At 43.8% G+C, this 19889-nt stretch overlaps 3 protein-coding genes across 5 annotated transcripts; 2 read left to right on the plus strand and 1 right to left on the minus strand.

The window, feature by feature from the left end:
- Positions 1–245: 245 nt before the first annotated feature.
- On the plus strand, positions 246–6016 carry LOC144212475 (heterogeneous nuclear ribonucleoprotein L-like). 2 transcript variants are annotated; one of them, XM_077740391.1, is made up of 14 exons: positions 246–361; positions 790–908; positions 1074–1311; positions 1395–1480; positions 1560–1656; positions 1737–1809; positions 3975–4010; positions 4223–4291; positions 4363–4604; positions 4684–4805; positions 4958–5159; positions 5254–5311; positions 5433–5528; positions 5616–6016. In XM_077740391.1, exons 1-14 carry the CDS (start codon positions 278–280, stop codon positions 5675–5677), a joined length of 1584 nt encoding a protein of 527 aa, XP_077596517.1. In that variant the 5' UTR covers positions 246–277; the 3' UTR covers positions 5678–6016. The 2 variants fall into 2 exon arrangements, with proteins under 2 accessions (XP_077596517.1, XP_077596518.1); XM_077740392.1 differs by lacking the exon at positions 3975–4010.
- Positions 6017–6229: 213 nt separating this feature from the next.
- Positions 6230–9718, plus strand: LOC144212476 (interferon regulatory factor 2-binding protein 1-like). 2 transcript variants are annotated; one of them, XR_013329775.1, is made up of 3 exons: positions 6230–8377; positions 8765–8856; positions 9050–9718. XR_013329775.1 is itself a non-coding variant. In XM_077740393.1 (2 exons), exon 1 carries the CDS (start codon positions 6510–6512, stop codon positions 8346–8348), a length of 1839 nt encoding a protein of 612 aa, XP_077596519.1. In that variant the 5' UTR covers positions 6230–6509; the 3' UTR covers positions 8349–8377; positions 8765–9718. The 2 variants fall into 2 exon arrangements, 1 of the variants encoding a protein (XP_077596519.1); XM_077740393.1 differs by having other exon boundaries at positions 8765–9718.
- micu2 (mitochondrial calcium uptake 2) lies at positions 9698–19688 on the minus strand. The gene is made up of 12 exons (XM_077740406.1): positions 19450–19688; positions 19143–19278; positions 18925–18956; positions 18754–18829; positions 18638–18685; positions 18472–18554; positions 17925–17978; positions 17759–17856; positions 17524–17695; positions 17350–17458; positions 17038–17195; positions 9698–10106 (listed from the first exon to the last, which is right to left on the minus strand). Exons 1-12 carry the CDS (start codon positions 19645–19647, stop codon positions 10005–10007), a joined length of 1266 nt encoding a protein of 421 aa, XP_077596532.1. The 5' UTR covers positions 19648–19688; the 3' UTR covers positions 9698–10004.
- Positions 19689–19889: the final 201 nt, after the last annotated feature.

Consider the following 19889-nt stretch of genomic DNA (forward strand, 5'->3'; position numbering starts at 1 on the left):
TTAGGGACTTTGGTTCGCAATAAATAAATATTTTGGACAGAGGAGAGCAGCCATTTTAGGTGATTTGTGATTGCTCCTCACACTATTGCATTTTCCAAACCGTTTTAATTTCTTTGACTTTTTAAACTCTCATGGTCGTGTTTGAAAGCATTTTTTTCCCAGCTGAATTTACTGATATATAATGATGCTCGAAGCTAAAATGGACGAATTGTAATGACGTTTGAATTGTCCGACGGTTCTTGAAGGCGACATTATCCGGCACAAGGGGCAGGACAACATGGCTGCCGCTGCCGGCCGATTCTACGGAGAAGGAGGCAGAGCAACTAAACGACAGAAAACCGACGAAGGAGGGATGACTATGGTAAGGCGTGACTTCTTATCGTGTTATTTAGCTCTTAATACAGCCATTTGTCTGATGAAGTGTGTTTTTTGATGCCAGTATGTCGTAAAGCAAGGCGTTCGTTTCCTCCGCTAGCCAAGAAGCTAACATATCAAAGCACATTCAATGGTGACCAGAAGCTAGTTAGCATTTTCAAATTCGGTTTCCTTTAAAATGCACACCAAGAGAGAATAAATCCCCGGAATCTGCTCCTCGTTTGATTAATTTCTCATTTTATTTGGTTCGTGTGTTGTAATGGACACATGAACGCAAGTTCCATTGAAAAGAGAATACATTTGGGCCCTGTAAGCGATGGCTATTGGGGGAGGTGGACTCGACAAGCATCCCTACATTGCTTTGCACGTTGTTGATGAGTCATCTCGCCTCACTGTGATATCATTGTTTTGCAGGAGGGCTACGATGATCCCCACAAACCTCTGCCGTCGCCGGTTGTGCATATTAGGGGCTTGGTTGATGGTGTTGTGGAGAGCGACTTGGTGGAAGCCTTGCAAGAATTTGGGACCGTCAGGTACTCGCCAGATGATAACCACCGTAGCATGAATATTAAAATGGCCAATATTTTGGGTATTTCCTGCTGCTTAGACGGGCTAACAATTGGGACCAATTTTCCATGTTTGGAATGTTGTATTTTGTTTTCTATGGCTAATATGAATGGGAACCCCCTGTCCTACAGCTCTGTGGTCATGATGCCCAAGAAACGCCAAGCCCTGGTGGAGTATGAGGACATGAATGCCTCATGTAACGCAGTTACGTACGCAGCAGAAAACCAGGTTTACATCGCGGGCCACCCTGCCTTCATCAATTATTCCACCAGTCAGAAAATCTCCCGGCCGGGCGATTCCGACGACACGCGGATCGTCAACAACGTCTTGCTACTGACCATTATCAACCCCATCTACCCCATCACCACGGTAAGCTAAATCCGTTGAACATCAGTGTGCATTTGAGAAAGTTTGATTTTGAAAAAGAAATGCTTCCAACTTTCTCCCAATAGGATGTGTTGTACACCATCTGTAACAACTGTGGTCCCGTCGACCGGATCGTCATCTTCAGGAAAAATGGCGTTCAGGCCATGGTTGAATATCCTTTTTGTGTATCTTTTGAGATTTTATTTGAAGATTTGTGGCGCTCCAATATCGCCTTAACTCACAATGGCTACGTTTGACTCGGTCCAAAGTGCCCAGAGGGCCAAAGCCTCGCTCAACGGGGCAGACATCTACTCGGGCTGCTGCACGCTCAAGATTGAATATGCTAAGGTACGTGCACGTGCGCCTGCCGCGTCTTTGTGCGTCCCAGTATTTGATTGTGGCATTTGTTTGGCCTCCAAAATGTACAGCCGACACGCCTCAACGTCTTCAAGAATGACCAGGACACGTGGGACTACACAAATCCCAACCTCAGCAGCCAAGGTACGTTCCTAAGCAATCCTTCTCCTCTCTGTCTCCTCTTTTGACCTTTTCGTGCCACTGGTATTAGGCCTTAGGTTTCTTTGCTGTGAGATAATTGCCTTTGATCAATCACATTATCCAATTTATTTTCCCCCCACTCACAGAGCTTGTCACCTTAATTGTTCCAAGGCATTAATTAGTCCTCTGTTCCAATCACAGTTTTATGCATTTTCTCGCTACACTGCAGGCACACGGGGAGGAAGTAATATGACCGGCGGCCAAATTGGGCGTGTCCCGCGCATGTCAGCTGTAGTCGATCACGTTCTTATGCACATTTCCACTATTCACCACGCAAGTCCACAAGAGCACGACGTAGTTTGCACAACAAGCGATGCCTTAGACCAGTTTCAAAAGTGGCAAATGTGTTCACTTGCCGTGTTCCGGCAAACATATTGTTAGTCCTTGCCAAGCAAATGGCCCCCAGACCATATTAAAATGTGGCGCTATTTTGAAATGCTTGGTGGAAATTAGTCAATTTAAGAACTATTTGAACTATTTTGTTCAGCGACAGACTTTTGAAATTTCAGTTTTGATGTCCGCCTAAAGTCGCTTAAGGTAGTCGTTCCATGTGTTCTTGTATCGGTCGATTCACTTTCAAAACAGGTTCCTACCAAGCATCTGGGGGGAGAGAGAAAAACAAACTCACTAAAAGGGTCTGAAGGTCCATTTAGGAGAAGCGGTCCATTCCACTTGTGTTGCCCACATAGCTCATTTCCAAGCAGACACAACGACTTCTACAGCGACAATCCATAAAAACAAGCACCCAAAGCTAGAACTCACGCATTGCCATGGCACCCACTCTTTGGGATACATCGGACACGGTGGGACAGCAAACACCGGGACACGAACTCAACACGGCAAGTTGACCGACACCACCACGAGGGGGATCTATTTTGTTTTTGGGGGTGATGGAGAATCGCCGCCCTTTGATTTTCGGGGGACAGAAATACAAACACCTCCAATAGTCAACACAGCAGACTCCTCTTGACACGTTGCTAAGCATCCGCCGCAACCACCACCACCACCACCACCACCGGCACCATCACCATCATGACCATGAGCGTCAGTACAAGCACATCCATGGTCGAGGCCCTTGAGGAGCAAGCACTTTGGCAGGATAGAGGCTCCCCGGTGGCACCTTCCCGGTGCTGCCAAAACACGACAGACACCACAAGCAGCTGAACATGCTGAACTGAGCATCACCGCACATTATGCAGATATATTTTCAAGCGCTAGATGCCTCTCCTCTTTCCCACCAAGTGGCCACCCGCCATAAAAGCAATCGAAAGCAAGCCACGAAGACACGAGCGCAAAAACATTCATCCGGCATACAAGCACAGATGCAAACAGATTAGCGGCCCTCTCCCAAAGCTCGGCATTTTTTGGACTCGTCATTCTGTTTATTTTTTATTCTTCCACCCCCCCCCCCCCCCCCCCCCTCCTTTACCTTCCCACCCATTTTCCTTCTCTCTCTCTCTCTGCTATTCTGTTGTTTTCCTTTTTTTAAAAGTTTTTTGGGGGGCTTTTTGGGCGCTGGCCTACAGTGATTCCTTTTAACGCCTCCCGTGTGATGCAGGTTTGGCTCAGTGTGTCTGTGGACAGACAACCCACTCTCAAATGACGCACTAATCCTGCTTTGTGGTCAGCACGGTAAGCTGGAAATGCTTGTCCTAGCAACTTTGGAAAAAAAAAAAAAGAATTTGCAGCAAGTGAAAACCCAGCATGGATGTGTGGATGTACTTACCTTTTGGTGGTGGGGATGCAAAGAGTGGAAGAAAGGAAGACTAAAAGAAAAAGTTGATCTCGGAGGGTGGCATCCATGCCGAAGACCGGCCCCTACCTACCTACCTACCAATGGCACCCCCCGCGTCCAATACTGCGTGTACGGTGCTGTAAGTACTAAACGACAACATTGATGTAATGTTTGCAGTGCCTGTTGACCCAAATCAAACTTTCCCTTGTGGATGTATGCCAACGACGAGCCGTAAGGGGGATGACGTTTGAACCCAGCGCCCTACGTAATGTTTCCAGCGTATGCTTAAAAAGCAGGGTTCCCGCGGGGTCTTGAAAATGGAACTTACCGTCTTCCCAGTCTTGACGTGCTATGTATGTGTGTACTTGCGCAGATGCTGACGGCGAAGGCAATTGGAACAGTTCACAAGGTGTGTTTACGCTAGCAAAGTGGCCAGGGAGGAATCTCCATGATGTCCGAAATGGCCCTTTGGCTCTATTTTGATGGATGCGAGCAGCTTTTTGTGACGCATGCCGCTGGCTCACCTTGTCCCTTAACACCAAGTCACCCACCGCTCTAATGCATGTCTTTTCCTGGGAAGAAGTCCTTTTGAACTAACTTTTCTTTTTCCCCACACCGTAGATCCCAACGCCAACCCCAACAAACGGCAGAGGCAGCCGGCGCTTCTCGGGGACCACCCGGCGGATTACGGTAGGGCTTCCGAGGGGGCTTTTTTTGGGCTCTGTTTGGGACTGCGGCTCATTTGCACTTTTCCTCTCAAGGTGGCCCCCCTCAAGGAGGTTACCACGGCTACAGCGACGACAGCTACGGGCCGCCCCACCGCATGGGCATGGGCGCCCGGGGTCGCGGGAGTCAGCGCTACGGCGCCGGATACGGGCCGCCGCCGCCCGAATACGGCGCCCACGCCGACTCGCCCGTCCTCATGGTGTACGGCCTGGAGCCCGCCAAGATCAATGCCGACAAGGTCTTTAACATCTTCTGCCTCTATGGAAACGTGGAAAGGGTGCGTGAGCCATAAAAGCCAGTAGCCCACAATGAGTCGCTTCTCTGTCGACTGCATACTCAACATTGTTCCTGTTCAGGTGAAGTTCATGAAGAGCAAACCCGGAGCCGCCATGGTGGAGATGGGTGACTGCTACGCTGTGGATAGAGCCATCTCTCATCTCAACAACAACTTTCTGTTTGGACAAAAACTCAATGTCTGGTAAGGGTGGTGGTCTAAAGACCAGTGAGGCTTTTTTGTTGTTGTCTGGGAGTAGGCTTGGTGGTACATCATGGTCCCCTCATGTGGGGAAAAAGTGCTTGAAAATGTTGAACTTTTTTTTTTTTTTTTTTTTTTTGTTGCTTTTTGGCTAGCGTTTCCAAGCAGCAGGCCATCGTACCGGGACAGAGCTACCAGTTGGAAGACAACAGCAGCAGCTTCAAAGACTTCCACGGTTCTCGCAACAACCGCTTCACTTCGCCGGAGCAGGCGGCCAAGAACCGAATCCAGCACCCTACCAACGTCCTGCATTTTTTTAATGCGCAGCCGGACATCTCCGAGGAGCTCTTTGACCAGGTCCCCAAAACTACACACACTGTTCTATATATAAACAAAACAAAAATACCTTCCATGATTGACTTGCGCCATTTGTTTTTAATCTTCCTTCTAGATCTGCGATGAGTTGGGAATTAAGAGCCCTGGAAGTGTGAAACTATTCACTGGGAAGAGTAAGTCATTAGGCTTTAGTTGAAGTTTTGACGTGCTTTGATTGACATATTGTGTTCTTCCATCTTGGATGAATTTTTTTTAAAAACTTTTTCATTTGACTTGTGTGCCCCCGCCCCCCAGGTGAGAGAAGTTCATCAGGCTTGCTGGAATGGGACTCTATAAATGATGCCATGGAAGCCCTGGCATTGATGAACCATCATCAGATGAAAAACCCCAGTGAGTATTGTATCCAGCATGTCAATTGCAATTGTGAGAGAAGTCATTTTCTGAGCCATTTCTAATCCACTGTCTACTTTATTTTAGGTGGACCTTACCCTTATACTCTCAAGTTGTGTTTCTCAACCACCCACCACACCGCCAGCTAGATGCAACCAACACCTTCAAACAATCTCACCTTTTATTTCTATGTATAAACGTTCATGTAGTTCTGTACTTGTGTCCCATTAAAATGTTCACTCATTTTTGACACAAATAGGATGTTGTGCTTTACTACATTTAAAGTGTTTTAGACTCTTAAGTGTATTCCAATAAATCCCTAATTTGATTGATGATTTTGACATAAATCAGAGGCGTCTCTACTCACATTAAATGTCCAAATTTTGAGAATAGATCAGATAACTCGCTAGAAGTTCATTTTTGGAATGAAAATGTATGCTCCTACAATACCGTAAAACGCAGTGCGTGTAATAAACAGACACCTGAGATACCGTTTTTTTTGTTTCAATGGTGAAATGTGCTTAAAGTGTTTTAAATCTGAACTTGGACAAAATCTTGGCAAATCTTTGTTTAAAAAGAGAGAAGTCAGTCACATTGATATTTTTAGTGATTTAAACTCCAAGCTAAACAATGCTGAAAAATCCCACACTTCTAAAGGGTTGTCAACGCAACGCCACTCATGTCCGTTTGACTGGTCCTACAACTCCCATGATGCCTCGGGCCGCAAAGCACGTCGGCGTTTCCGGTGTCCTGAAAAAATTGACTTCCTTCTGCGCGGCCCGACACGAACAACTCGAAAAAGAAGCCGTCGAAAAGCACCTAACTTCTAGGATTACACTACTCCGTTGCATGGACCTTTTGAAAGTGGCCAGAATGTGGTGAGCGGCCGCCGAGCGAAGGGAGAAGCGCCGGGAAGGTTCGTCGCAAGGGCTCGGGCCTAGTAGCGAAAGTTTGCTCGAGGCTCGGGGCCTCGTAAACAACATGTCGTCCACATCGCAGCCCTCTTCGAGGCGGCAATGGTGCTACCTCTGCGACCTCCCCAAGATGCCCTGGGCCATGTTGTGGGAGTTTAGCGAAGCCGTTTGCCGAGGTTGCGTCAACTACGACGGCGTGGACAGAATTGAGCTGCTCATCGAAACCGCCAGGCAACTCAAGAGCACGCACGGCGTTTTAGAGGGCCGCTCTCCGGGGCCGCAGCAGGGCAAGCCGAGCTCGGCCGGCTCGTTGGAAGTCGGCCGACCGCCGCACGGAGAACGCCTGGAGCGGGAGCGCGACCGAGAGCGCGACCGCGAACGAGACCGCGAGCGAGAACGAGAGCGCGACCGAGCCAGGGCGGACTACGGCGTCTCCTCGCGCCTGCCCAACGGCCTGCACCGAGCCGAAGACGTGGCGTTGTCCGAAAGCAGCCGACAGAGTCCCAACACTCGCCGGGCCATGACGGGGGCTATCCCCGGTCTCCACGGAACCATTTCGCACGCCCTCATCGCCCAGGGGCTAGTGGCGTCCCCGCACGGGCTCCTGGCGCCCCTCTCCAGCTCCAGGGCGGCGGCCGCCGCGGCTGCTGCTGCGGCCGCCGCGGCTCCCATCGCCGTCTCGGCCGGGCCCATCTTGAGCGACGCCGTCGCCCGAAGACAGGCCGCTGCTCTGGGCGTGGGAGCCAGCACGTCCGCGCTGGTGGGCATCGACCTGGGGGCGTGGAGGAACAACGAAGTGGTGGCCGAGCTCAACGAGGTGGCGCGCAGCAAAGTGGAAGGCTGGCCCAACCGACCCAAAGTCGTCCGGGACGTCCTGCTGGCACTGAGCTCCTGCGTTCCCTTCGCCGTGCGCTTCAGGAAAGATCACAACCTGGTGGGACGGGTGCTGGCTTTCGACGCCGCCGCCACGCCCGCCGCCGAGCTGGAGCTCAAGGTCTTCGCCGAGTACCCCGTGGGCTCGGGCGTCATCTTCTCCTGCGTCCCCGACCTGGTCCGGCAGATGTTCCGGGACGCCGCCAAGGACGCCGGCAAGGCCGTCAACTCGGGCTTGCGCTACGTGGAGTACGAGAAGCGACAAGGGAGCGGCGACTGGCGGGGCCTGGCGGAGCTTTTGAACGACGGCGTGCGCATGTTTAAGGAGCCGCCCATTCCCGAGGTCCTCCCGCACCCGGATGGCGGCGGCGGCCTGTCCGGCGCCTCTGCCGCCCCACGCTCCGCCTCGGCCAAGGGCGGCGCACGGCGCCGGAAAGCCTCCCCGGGGTCCGAGAACGGTGAAAGCGAAGGCCGACCCGAGGTGTGGCCCAGGGGCGCCTACCCCGGGATGGAAGCGCTTCCGGGGATGGGTGCCCCTCAGGACGGCCCCCCTCGCCTGCACGGCCAGCCCTCGCCCATGTCGGCGCTCATGGGGGTGGCGGACAGCCTGAGCTCGGGCCAGGTGGCCAGAGACAGCCCCGGCGCCTCCTCGGCCGTGGGGCGCGCCGCCTCCGCCAGCCCCTCGGCCGCCGCCGCCTCCACCTCGGTCCCGCAGACGGGTGGCGGCGAGTCTGCCGGCGGCGGCGCCGCCGCCGGGGGTCAGGGCGCCCTGCTCTGCTGCACCCTGTGCCGGGAACGGCTGGAGGACACCCACTTTGTCCAGTGTCCCTCGGTGCCGCACCACAAGTTCTGCTTCCCCTGCACCAGAGGCTTCATACGCAGCCAGGGCCAAGGAGGAGAGGTGTACTGCCCCAGCGGGGAGCGCTGTCCCCTGGCCGGATCGGCCGTGCCCTGGGCCTTCATGCAGGGCGAGATCTCCACCATCTTGGCCGGCGACGGGGACGTGACGGTAAAGAAAGAGAGCGACCCCTGACCTCGCCGTCCCCTCGGTCAGCGGCGGTGGTGAGTAACAGCTCCTTTTTTTTCTGACAATATATCTCCGTGATCTTAAGTTGTAAGTTGCAAAAAAGGCCGATAAAATGACCACAATAATCAAGCAAAACACAACTTGGTTCATCACATTGGATGCTAACTAATTCAATTGCACGCTATTTCTTAGTACATTTATTTCAATGTGGTCGGTTGAGCTCCATCTAGTGTTCGAGCTGAGAAGTGCAACCAAAAGGAGGTTAAACTCCAGCCTCTTGCATGGGCCCTTTTCAATGCTATTTTGTTGTCCGCGGGCTGTCGTCCGGACACCGTTGGCTTATGATATTTAGCTGAAAATGACAGAATTGAGGGTTTGGATGCATTTTGAATGTTTATATTTGTCCTTTTTCTGCCCCCCAGCGGAGCACGCCACTGACGCCGACGATTCCAAAGCACTTCCCGAGCACGTCGAGCAGAGTCGGTGGGTGGGTGGATCCTGGCCGTATTTCCTCATGTGCCTCGAGAGAGAGAGAGAGAGAGCGAGAGGATGGGTGAGACAAGGATGATGAGACTCTTGCTTTTCGTCAGGCTATTTTCCAAATTTAGAATAGAAAGCACACGCTTGTTACAGATCACAAAGTCCCCCCCGGCAAAAAAAAAAAATGACGGATCACGTTGATAACGGAAGGTTAATGCTCGGCAAAAAAAAAAAATCTTCAAAAATATTCTTGTGTAAAAGTATTTTCCTTTTGGAAGGCGCGGATGGAATGGGCGTGGCAGACCCCCCCCCAACATGTCAACTTCCTTTTGAAAATGGCCGTAAATTCTATTTTTGATACAAGTCCAATTTCAGTCATTCGTTTTGTTTCTAGTCCGAAGACCAAAGACGGACGGCGTCCTACTCGAAAAGGCTCGCTCGCTCATTCTTTAACTGGCGCGAGCGGCGTTTATTTACTTTGTGTCATGCGTATATAAGTTAACTGGCACGGAAATGTTTTAACGGTTATGGACAAACTTTGTTGGATGTCAACGCTAAATGACAAAGTACAGTGGTACCTCGTGATACGAGCTTCATTCGTTCCCAGCTCGTGTGTTCATTTACTCTTCACTCAAATTGGCCATCCATTAACAAAGTATCAAATAATATTTCACAGTACTGTGCTGGCATATCCAAATTGGTCTGATATCTCAAGCTAAACATTTGCGTGAAAATGGACTCTGATTTCCAATAGCTCATATGTCGAGGTATTACTGTAGTTGAAATGCTGCCTGTTCTCTCGTTTACTGTTTGTTTCACAAGCGTGAGTGACATATGCTCAGATGGAACTGTTTTTTTTAAACATACTTTATTCAATAAATACCAAACAAACCCCAGCGCGTTGTATGCTCTTTTAGTATTTGTCATACTAATATTTTTATTCCCCTTTTGACCCAATTTTATACAGCCCTCCAAAAAATAGGTGACAAAATCAATGTTTGTATTTGACAAAATTCATTCTTAGAATACATGTAGAGAATGCGTGCTATTAAGAGGCTGAAAAAGATTGCAAAAACCATCCGACAAGGTGAAGAATCTTCACAAAAGGTAAGATGAAGTTGATTGAATGTCATTGCATGCATAAAATGTTCTTGCAAAAATTGCTTTCCAAGTGTCCGTGGCTCAGATGGGACAGCTGCCGTTGCCCAGCGCTTCCTGAGCTGCCTTCAGGGTCTCCCTCTTCACGCATTTCCAGTAGCCGCACAAGCCGTTCTGCGGCTGAACCTGCACGTGGAACAAACACAGTTGCAATTGACTGGGAAGAAAAATCGCCACCCAGCGGCAGGTCAGGCTTTTCAAACTATTGTAAGGCTTTTTTTTCGTAAAGTAGTCAAGACCTTCCGATAATGACGAAAAAAAAGTAGAGTACAAATATAACCAATGTGTGAATATTAGTCAACTAACTGCTAACTTTTTCAACGCCAAACTTTTCTCCCTCAGGTCCTAATGCCAAGTCCTAAGTATGATCTGGAGACAAAACAACAGATACTACTCCCCAATCCTGTGAAATGGTGGCCCAGTGGATAAGTCACCAGTCTGCCACCTCTGTGGTCCTGGGTTCAAGTCCCGGTGCGTGCAAAGATTTTCACACTATTATTCAGGTAAATGAAAGGGGTAAAAGTACAGGTACTACTGCTTTCTCCCACAGGGTGGTGGCCCAGTGGCTAAGTCATCAGTCTCCCACATTTGTGGTTGGTGGTTCAAATCCCAGTGCAGGCAAAAATTTTCCCAATATTATTCAGGTAATTGAAAGAGGTAAAAGTACAAGTACTACTGCTTTCTCTCACAGGGTGGTGGCCCAGTGGATAAGTCATCAGTCTCCCACATCTGTGGTTGTTGGTTCAAATCCCAGTGCAGGCAAAGATTTTTCCACTATTATTCAGGTAAATGAAAGGGGTAAAAGTACAAGTACTACTGCTTTCTCCCACAGGGTGGTGGCCCAGTGGCTAAGTCATCCGTCTCCCACATCTGTGGTTGTTGGTTCAAATCCCAGTGCAGGCAAAGATTTTCCCAATATTATTCAGTTAAAAGAATAAGTTAAAATATCTAAGTGTTTAAGTGTATAAGTATAAGTATTCAGTGGTGGATGAAGCATTTTGTCCAAAAAATGACTAAGTGTTTCACCCCATTTCCTTGGATCTAACGTTTCAACACCCTTGTATAAGTGGAGCACGAGTTGGTGTTGTGGGTTGCACACTCGCCTTTGCACCGAGAGAACGTGAGTTCGCTTCCCGGTGTCGGCGGTTCACTGACCAAGCAAGCGGTCGAGGGTCGGCCGAAGGCCGACCCGAGAACGCCTTTCGCACATACAGGTCCATCAAGTGTCTTCCGAACTGCCGAAGGCAGTTCGGAATATAACCTTTTGCTGAAAAGTATGACTAAGTGTTTCATAAAAATTAAAAAGTTTTTCTTTTTTTTTCTCTTCTTCTTATTCCATTTTCCAGACCACTTGGTTCGGTGATCAGCCAAAGGGCGACAGCGGGAAGCGAACCCAGGTCTCCCACATGGGAGTCCAGTGCACTAACCTCTGCGCCAACCAAGTGGCTACACTTTCCTACGTCAGCATTTCAGTGTCTTGCCTGCAAATACACAGAAACGACTAAGGGAAAAAGTGTCCGAAGCGGGAATTGAACCCGGTTCTCCCAGACGAGAGACGGGTGAGCTAACCACTATGCTACCAAGTAGCTACACTTTCCTATGTCAGCATTTGAAGATCTTCACTGCAAATATATGGAAACAAAAAAAGGCTTACTATACTATGTCATTTTTTTTAATCAAAAAGCTTTACTATACTATGCCATTCTTTTTTAAGAAAGAGCCTTACTAAACTATGTCATTTTTTGAATCAAAAAGCCTTACTATACTATGTCGTTTTTTTGAAGAAAAGGCCTTACTATACTATGTCATTTTTTTGAAGAAAAAGCCTTACTATACTAAGTAGAGTAAGGCTTTTATTTAAAAAAAAAACGACATAGTATAGTAAGGCTTTTTGATTCAAAAAATGACAAAGTATAGTAAGGCTTTTTTCTTCAAAAAAACGACATAGTATAGTAAGGATTTTTCTTCGAAAAAACGACATAGTATAGTAAGGCTTTTTTCTTCAAAGAAACGACATAGTATAGTAAGGCTTTTCTCTTCAAAAAAACGACATAGTATAGTAAGGCTTTTTTCTTCAAAAAAACGACAAAGTATAGTAAGGCTTTTTTCTTCAAAAAAACGACATAGTATAGTAAGGCTTTTTTCTTCAAAAAAACGACATAGTATAGTAAGGCTTTTTTCTTCAAAAAAACGACATAGTATAGTAAGACTTTTTCTTCAAAAAAAAAACGACATAGTATAGTAAGGCTTTTTGATTCAAAAAAACGACATAGTATAGTAAGGCTTTTTTCTTTGAAAAAACGACATAGTATAGTAAGGCTTTTTATTCAGACAAAACGACATAGTATAGTAAGGCTTTTTGATTCAAAAAATGACAAAGTATAGTAAGGCTTTTTTCTTCAAAAAAACGACATAGTATAGTAAGGATTTTTTCTTCGAAAAAACGACATAGTATAGTAAGGCTTTTTTCTTCAAAAAAACGACATAGTATAGTAAGGCTTTTCTCTTCAAAAAAACGACATAGTATAGTAAGGCTTTTTTCTTCAAAAAAACGACATAGTATAGTAAGGCATTTTCTTCAAAAAAAACGACATAGTATAGTAAGGCTTTTTTCTTCAAAAAAACGACATAGTATAGTAAGGCTTTTTTCTTCAAAAAAAACGACATAGTATAGTAAGGCTTTTTTCTTCAAAAAAACGACATAGTATAGTAAGGCTTTTTTCTTCAAAAAAACGACATAGTATAGTAAGGCTTTTTGATTCAAAAAAAAAACGACAGTATAGTAAGGCTTTTTGATTCAAAAAAACGACATAGTATAGTAAGGCTTTTTGATTCAAAAAACGACATAGTATAGTATACTGTCATTTTTTGAATCAAAAAGCCTTACTATACTATGTCGTTTTTTTTTTCAGAAAGCCTTACTATACTATGTCGTTTTTTTGAAGAAAAAAGCCTTACTATACTATGTCGTTTTTTTGAAGAAAAAGCCTTACTATACTATGTCGTTTTTTTGAAGAAAAAGCCTTACTATACTATGTCGTTTTTTTTGAAGAAAAAAGCCTTACTATACTATGTCGTTTTTTTGAAGAGAAAAGCCTTACTATACTATGTCGTTTTTTTGAAGAAAAAAGCCTTACTATACTATGTCGTTTTTTCGAAGAAAAAAGCCTTACTATACTATGTCGTTTTTTCGAAGAAAAAAGCCTTACTATACTATGTCGTTTTTTTGAAGAAAAAAGCCTTACTATACTTTGTCGTTTTTTTGAAGAAAAAAGCCTTACTATACTTTGTCGTTTTTTTGAAGAAAAAAGCCTTACTATACTATGTCGTTTTTTTTGAAGAAAAAGCCTTACTATACTATGTCGTTTTTTTGAAGAGAAAAGCCTTACTATACTATGTCGTTTTTTTGAAGAAAAAAGCCTTACTATACTATGTCGTTTTTTTGAAGAAAAAAGCCTTACTATACTATGTCGTTTTTTCGAAGAAAAAAGCCTTACTATACTATGTCGTTTTTTGAAGAAAAAAGCCTTACTATACTATGTCGTTTTTTGAAGAAAAAAGCCTTACTATACTATGTCGTTTTGTCTGAATAAAAAAGCCTTACTATACTATGTCGTTTTGTCTGAATAAAAAAGCCTTACTATACTATGTCGTTTTGTCTGAATAAAAAGCCTTACTATACTATGTCGTTTTTTCAAAGAAAAAAGCCTTACTATACTATGTCGTTTTTTCGAAGAAAAAAGCCTTACTATACTATGTCGTTTTTTCGAAGAAAAAAGCCTTACTATACTATGTCGTTTTTTGAAGAAAAAAGCCTTACTATACTATGTCGTTTTGTCTGAATAAAAAAGCCTTACTATACTATGTCGTTTTATCTGAATAAAAAAGCCTTACTATACTATGTCGTTTTGTCTGAATAAAAAAGCCTTACTATACTATGTCGTTTTGTCTGAATAAAAAAGCCTTACTATACTATGTCGTTTTGTCTGAATAAAAAAGCCTTACTATACTATGTCGTTTTTTCGAAGAAAAAAGCCTTACTATACTATGTCGTTTTTTGGAAGAAAAAGCCTTACTATACTATGTCGTTTTTTGGAAGAAAAAGCCTTACTATACTATGTCATTTTTTCGAAGAAAAAAGCCTTACTATACTATGTCGTTTTTTGACGAAAAAAGCCTTACTATACTATGTCGTTTTTTTGAAGAAAAAAGCCTTACTATACTATGTCGTTTTTTGAAGAAAAAAGCATTACTATACTATGTCGTTTTTTGAAGAAAAAAGCATTACTATACTATGTCGTTTTTTTTGAAGAAAAAAGCCTTACTATACTATGTCGTTTTTTGAAGAAAAAAGCCTTACTATACTATGTCGTTTTTTGAAGAAAAAAGCCTTACTATACTATGTCGTTTTTTTGAAGAAAAAAGCCTAACTATACTATGTCGTTTTTTGAAGAAAAAGCCTTACTATACTATGTCGTTTTTTCGAAGAAAAAAGCCTTACTATACTATGTCGTTTTTTGAAGAAAAAAGCCTTACTATACTATGTCGTTTTGTCTGAATAAAAAAGCCTTACTATACTATGTCGTTTTATCTGAATAAAAAAGCCTTACTATACTATGTCGTTTTGTCTGAATAAAAAAGCCTTACTATACTATGTCGTTTTGTCTGAATAAAAAAGCCTTACTATACTATGTCGTTTTGTCTGAATAAAAAAGCCTTACTATACTATGTCGTTTTTTCGAAGAAAAAAGCCTTACTATACTATGTCGTTTTTTGGAAGAAAAAGCCTTACTATACTATGTCGTTTTTTGGAAGAAAAAGCCTTACTATACTATGTCATTTTTTCGAAGAAAAAAGCCTTACTATACTATGTCGTTTTTTGACGAAAAAAGCCTTACTATACTATGTCGTTTTTTTGAAGAAAAAAGCCTTACTATACTATGTCGTTTTTTGAAGAAAAAAGCATTACTATACTATGTCGTTTTTTTTGAAGAAAAAAGCCTTACTATACTATGTCGTTTTTTGAAGAAAAAAGCCTTACTATACTATGTCGTTTTTTGAAGAAAAAAGCCTTACTATACTATGTCGTTTTTTTGAAGAAAAAAGCCTAACTATACTATGTCGTTTTTTGAAGAAAAAGCCTTACTATACTATGTCGTTTTTTTGAAGAAAAAAGCCTTACTATACTATGTCGTTTTTTGAAGAAAAAAGCCTTACTATACTATGTCGTTTTTTTGAAGAAAAAAGCCTAACTATACTATGTCGTTTTTTGAAGAAAAAGCCTTACTATACTATGTCGTTTTTTCGAAGAAAAAAGCCTTACTATACTATGTCGTTTTTTGAAGAAAAAAGCCTTACTATACTATGTCGTTTTGTCTGAATAAAAAAGCCTTACTATACTATGTCGTTTTATCTGAATAAAAAAGCCTTACTATACTATGTCGTTTTGTCTGAATAAAAAAGCCTTACTATACTATGTCGTTTTGTCTGAATAAAAAAGCCTTACTATACTATGTCGTTTTGTCTGAATAAAAAAGCCTTACTATACTATGTCGTTTTTTCGAAGAAAAAAGCCTTACTATACTATGTCGTTTTTTGGAAGAAAAAGCCTTACTATACTATGTCGTTTTTTGGAAGAAAAAGCCTTACTATACTATGTCATTTTTTCGAAGAAAAAAGCCTTACTATACTATGTCGTTTTTTGACGAAAAAAGCCTTACTATACTATGTCGTTTTTTTGAAGAAAAAAGCCTTACTATACTATGTCGTTTTTTGAAGAAAAAAGCATTACTATACTATGTCGTTTTTTGAAGAAAAAAGCATTACTATACTATGTCGTTTTTTTTGAAGAAAAAAGCCTTACTATACTATGTCGTTTTTTGAAGAAAAAAGCCTTACTATACTATGTCGTTTTTTGAAGAAAAAAGCCTTACTATACTATGTCGTTTTTTTGAAGAAAAAAGCCTAACTATACTATGTCGTTTTTTGAAGAAAAAGCCTTACTATACTATGTCGTTTTTTTGAAGAAAAAAGCCTTACTATACTATGTCGTTTTTTGAAGAAAAAAGCCTTACTATACTATGTCGTTTTTTTGAAGAAAAAAGCCTAACTATACTATGTCGTTTTTTGAAGAAAAAGCCTTACTATACTATGTCGTTTTTTCGAAGAAAAAAGCCTTACTATACTATGTCGTTTTTTGAAGAAAAAAGCCTTACTATACTATGTCGTTTTGTCTGAATAAAAAAGCCTTACTATACTATGTCGTTTTATCTGAATAAAAAAGCCTTACTATACTATGTCGTTTTGTCTGAATAAAAAAGCCTTACTATACTATGTCGTTTTGTCTGAATAAAAAAGCCTTACTATACTATGTCGTTTTGTCTGAATAAAAAAGCCTTACTATACTATGTCGTTTTTTCGAAGAAAAAAGCCTTACTATACTATGTCGTTTTTTGGAAGAAAAAGCCTTACTATACTATGTCGTTTTTTGGAAGAAAAAGCCTTACTATACTATGTCATTTTTTCGAAGAAAAAAGCCTTACTATACTATGTCGTTTTTTGACGAAAAAAGCCTTACTATACTATGTCGTTTTTTTGAAGAAAAAAGCCTTACTATACTATGTCGTTTTTTGAAGAAAAAAGCATTACTATACTATGTCGTTTTTTGAAGAAAAAAGCATTACTATACTATGTCGTTTTTTTTGAAGAAAAAAGCCTTACTATACTATGTCGTTTTTTGAAGAAAAAAGCCTTACTATACTATGTCGTTTTTTGAAGAAAAAAGCCTTACTATACTATGTCGTTTTTTTGAAGAAAAAAGCCTAACTATACTATGTCGTTTTTTGAAGAAAAAGCCTTACTATACTATGTCGTTTTTTTGAAGAAAAAAGCCTTACTATACTATGTCGTTTTTTGAAGAAAAAAGCCTTACTATACTATGTCGTTTTTTGAAGAAAAAAGCCTTACTATACTATGTCGTTTTTTGAAGTAAAAAGCCTTACTATACTATGTCGTTTTTTGAAGTAAAAAGCCTTACTATACTATGTCGTAGGCCTACCTTCAGCCCCCTCAGCACTCGCGCCCTCATCACGCCGACAAACTCCTTGTGGCTCAGGCGCCGGTCGCCGTCCACGTCGAAGAGCTGAAAGACGGTGTCCAAGACGCTCTCGGACAGGTCGTGGCCCGTGGCGATCCTCACGGCGCGCTTGAACTGGGCTGCGTGTGGGTGAAAGCCAGAAAGAAGGTCAGCCAAAAACAAACAAACAAACAAAACAAAAAGCCAGCCAAGGTGAGCAAAAGGAGCTCCACGCCAGCCAGCCAGCCAGCCAGCCAGCCAGCCAGCCCCTTGGGAGCCCTTAGGAGCCCTTACCCATCCCCACGGGACGATTGGCTTCACTGAGCATCTTCACGGAGAGGGCAAAGTCCTCCAGGTTGTTGGAGAAGAGGCAGAAGGATTTGAACTCCTGGAAGGTGATGCTCTGAGGACACAGGGTTGTCAGACGCCGTTGGCGTTTCGGTGGACGGAGGGACGGGGAAGCCTTACCTGGCCGGCGCGGATCCTCTTCCTCATGTTCTCCCAGTAGACCAGGTTGTCTTCCTCGTTGGTGTAATGCAGCAGCCACTCGGCAAAGTCCTCCCGCCTCATGGTGTCCATTCCCCTGGAGAACTGCAGGAACTCCATCTCCTGGACCTCGGCCTGGAGGTCTTCCATGAACCTAAGGCACAAAGAGCTCGAGTGAGAGATTGCTCCAAACGGGGCACGCCGGCCACTGTCTTACTTGCGGAACTCTTGATACTGCAACTTGTTTTCCCCGCTCTTTCCAAAGAAGTAGGCCTGCAGCGTGGTGTCCACACGCTCGCCTCCCTCCGCCGGTTTCTGCAAAAGGTCAAAAGACGTCAGCGAGCGGGTCCGCCGAGGTTAGAGAAGTGAAGGACTTCCCTAACCTCGGCGCCGTCCTTGGAGACGTTGACTTGACTTTTCCCGATGATTTTCTTGAGCTGAAACACAAACAAAATGGGAAGTCATGCTTGAATCCTGGAGGAGATTTTGCCAGGGGCCCATTATAAAGAATGGGACAAGATTGGATGGGAGGCCTAAAAGAATCTTGGAGTAGGAGAGGATGGCTCACCTTCCAAAAGGGCCCGCCTCGGTGCACAACTTTGCGTCAGGCAGCGTTAAAAATGCAAAAGGTCAAACGAGAAAAATGTCCATCTATTCATGTAGACTGACACGCCAGGTATATTATATATGTATGATACATTACCAGCTGCCTGTTTAACTATCTTAACTTTAGCATATGTTTGTTGAGGCTACTAGAAAAAAAGAGGATTTGTGTAGCCCTTTTTAGCCATCACAGCACTTTTCTTACACTGATTTTTCTTTAGTTTTAAAAGTCCCTCCTTTTAAAGGATTGGCCTTTCTGAAATTGTCCGCCTGGCGTGTCGGGCTACTAACAGTACTTAAATGGCTTTGACCCATCATTGGCTTTACCTTCATAAACTCCTTTTTGTCCACGTGCTCGTTGCCATCCACATCGAGCATTTTGAACGCGATGTGAAATCCCGTTCGCGGCTCTGCAAAAGGGAGCAGCCAGCGTTGCTTTTCAAAGGTGGCGCACGTTTAAAAGGCCCACTTGTGTCTTGGCCAGCTTACTTACTGGTCAGAATAGTCAGCAAAAACAGGTATTCGGTGTAGGAAATCAAACCTGCGTCAAGGTTAGAATAAAAGAGTTTGAAAAGGATTTGTAACCATGTCAAATGGAGGAAAACTCACCGTTGTCTCCCAAAAGTCTAAACAAGCTGTTGCCGGGCCCAGCTTTGGCAGCACAAAGCATCATCTTCTCCACCTCCTGCAAGCATGTCAGCGTGGATGTAAACAAACATGGTATACATCCTCCTCTCCAAATGAAAAGGTAAACACTGCTATCTTTCAAGACACACTTACATTTCTTGTTAGGACTCTCTTCTGCAACTTTCCTGAGAGAAGGACAAGAAATATTTATTTTATTAGGTTAGAGTCTTTCTTTTCTATTTTTAATCATGTACCACAATATTGACGGCATTCCTAGCTTTGTTTATCATACGGTACTTGTTTCCCCACAATCTTGTGCCAAGGGATGGTAGCACTCCAATTTCATGACTGACAAAAAAAAATGTACTCACGATCAACATTCTCCAGCATCACAGAGAAGAGAAAGTCTCTGGGCGTCATGTAAGGCTCCTCTTCATAAACGATGGAGGCGAACTGGATGAAACGCCTCTTTCTGGCAGACATTTGAGGAACTGGTGTGGGAGTCTCCTGCAAGCAGGACAAAACACCTCATCGCGACTTATTTTTTCACTGGTCAAGCCCATAAAACTGAATGCTCTATTCCATTTGACTCGCGTCGCAGCTACATTTCAACATACTTGAGCATACTATTCCAGTCCGATCTAAGTAAGAGTTGAACTTGTTCAGGTGTCCACTCACGTTTTGCTCGTCGGCATGGACGACGACGACGAGAGGAACACTCGGATCCTTCAAGCGAGAACTGTAAGTGTAGGCTAGAAATCCCGTGGTGACAGTTGCGCCACAAACGGCAGCTCGGCGCCATGTCAAAGCTTTCAAATAGCGCGGAGTCCTGATGGCGTTCTTCAAAACAAAAGCAACTCTTCCAACGAAGGCCATTTTGTCGCTTGCGGATGGGAAAACTTCCGTAATAGGCGTAGATTAGATATTGTGTAGAGAGAGCTAGAGGCGTAAACGGCCGCTGTGACTGGTTATACTTTGTCGGCCGTTTTGTATCAGTTTCATACGCTACCAGTATACATATATATCAACATCTCACGGTCTATAATGTTAGCAAGTCAAGTTTCCTTGTTCATTAAAGTATTTTTTTCCTCCTGAACATCAAATATGTCATCTTCAAT

This window comes from Stigmatopora nigra, chromosome 19, assembly GCF_051989575.1.
Source record: "Stigmatopora nigra isolate UIUO_SnigA chromosome 19, RoL_Snig_1.1, whole genome shotgun sequence".
In the NCBI taxonomy this organism is placed as follows: Eukaryota; Metazoa; Chordata; class Actinopteri; order Syngnathiformes; family Syngnathidae; genus Stigmatopora; species Stigmatopora nigra.

Bases quoted from the DNA above. Each gene is read 5' to 3' on its own strand.
- LOC144212475 (XM_077740391.1), top strand. From the start codon at position 278: ATGGCTGCCGCTGCCGGCCGATTCTACGGAGAAGGAGGCAGAGCAACT. The intron at 362-789 runs GTAAGGCGTGAC...ATTGTTTTGCAG, and splicing joins ACGAAGGAGGGATGACTATG to GAGGGCTACGATGATCCCCA. The intron at 1,810-3,974 runs GTACGTTCCTAA...GTACTTGCGCAG, and splicing joins TCCCAACCTCAGCAGCCAAG to ATGCTGACGGCGAAGGCAAT.
- LOC144212476 (XM_077740393.1), top strand. From the start codon at position 6,510: ATGTCGTCCACATCGCAGCCCTCTTCGAGGCGGCAATGGTGCTACCTC.
- micu2 (XM_077740406.1), bottom strand. From the start codon at position 19,647: ATGGCCTTCGTTGGAAGAGTTGCTTTTGTTTTGAAGAACGCCATCAGG. The intron at 17,459-17,523 runs GTAAGGCTTCCC...CTGTGTCCTCAG, and splicing joins AGAGGATCCGCGCCGGCCAG to AGCATCACCTTCCAGGAGTT. The intron at 17,196-17,349 runs GTAAGGGCTCCT...ACCCACACGCAG, and splicing joins CAATCGTCCCGTGGGGATGG to CCCAGTTCAAGCGCGCCGTG.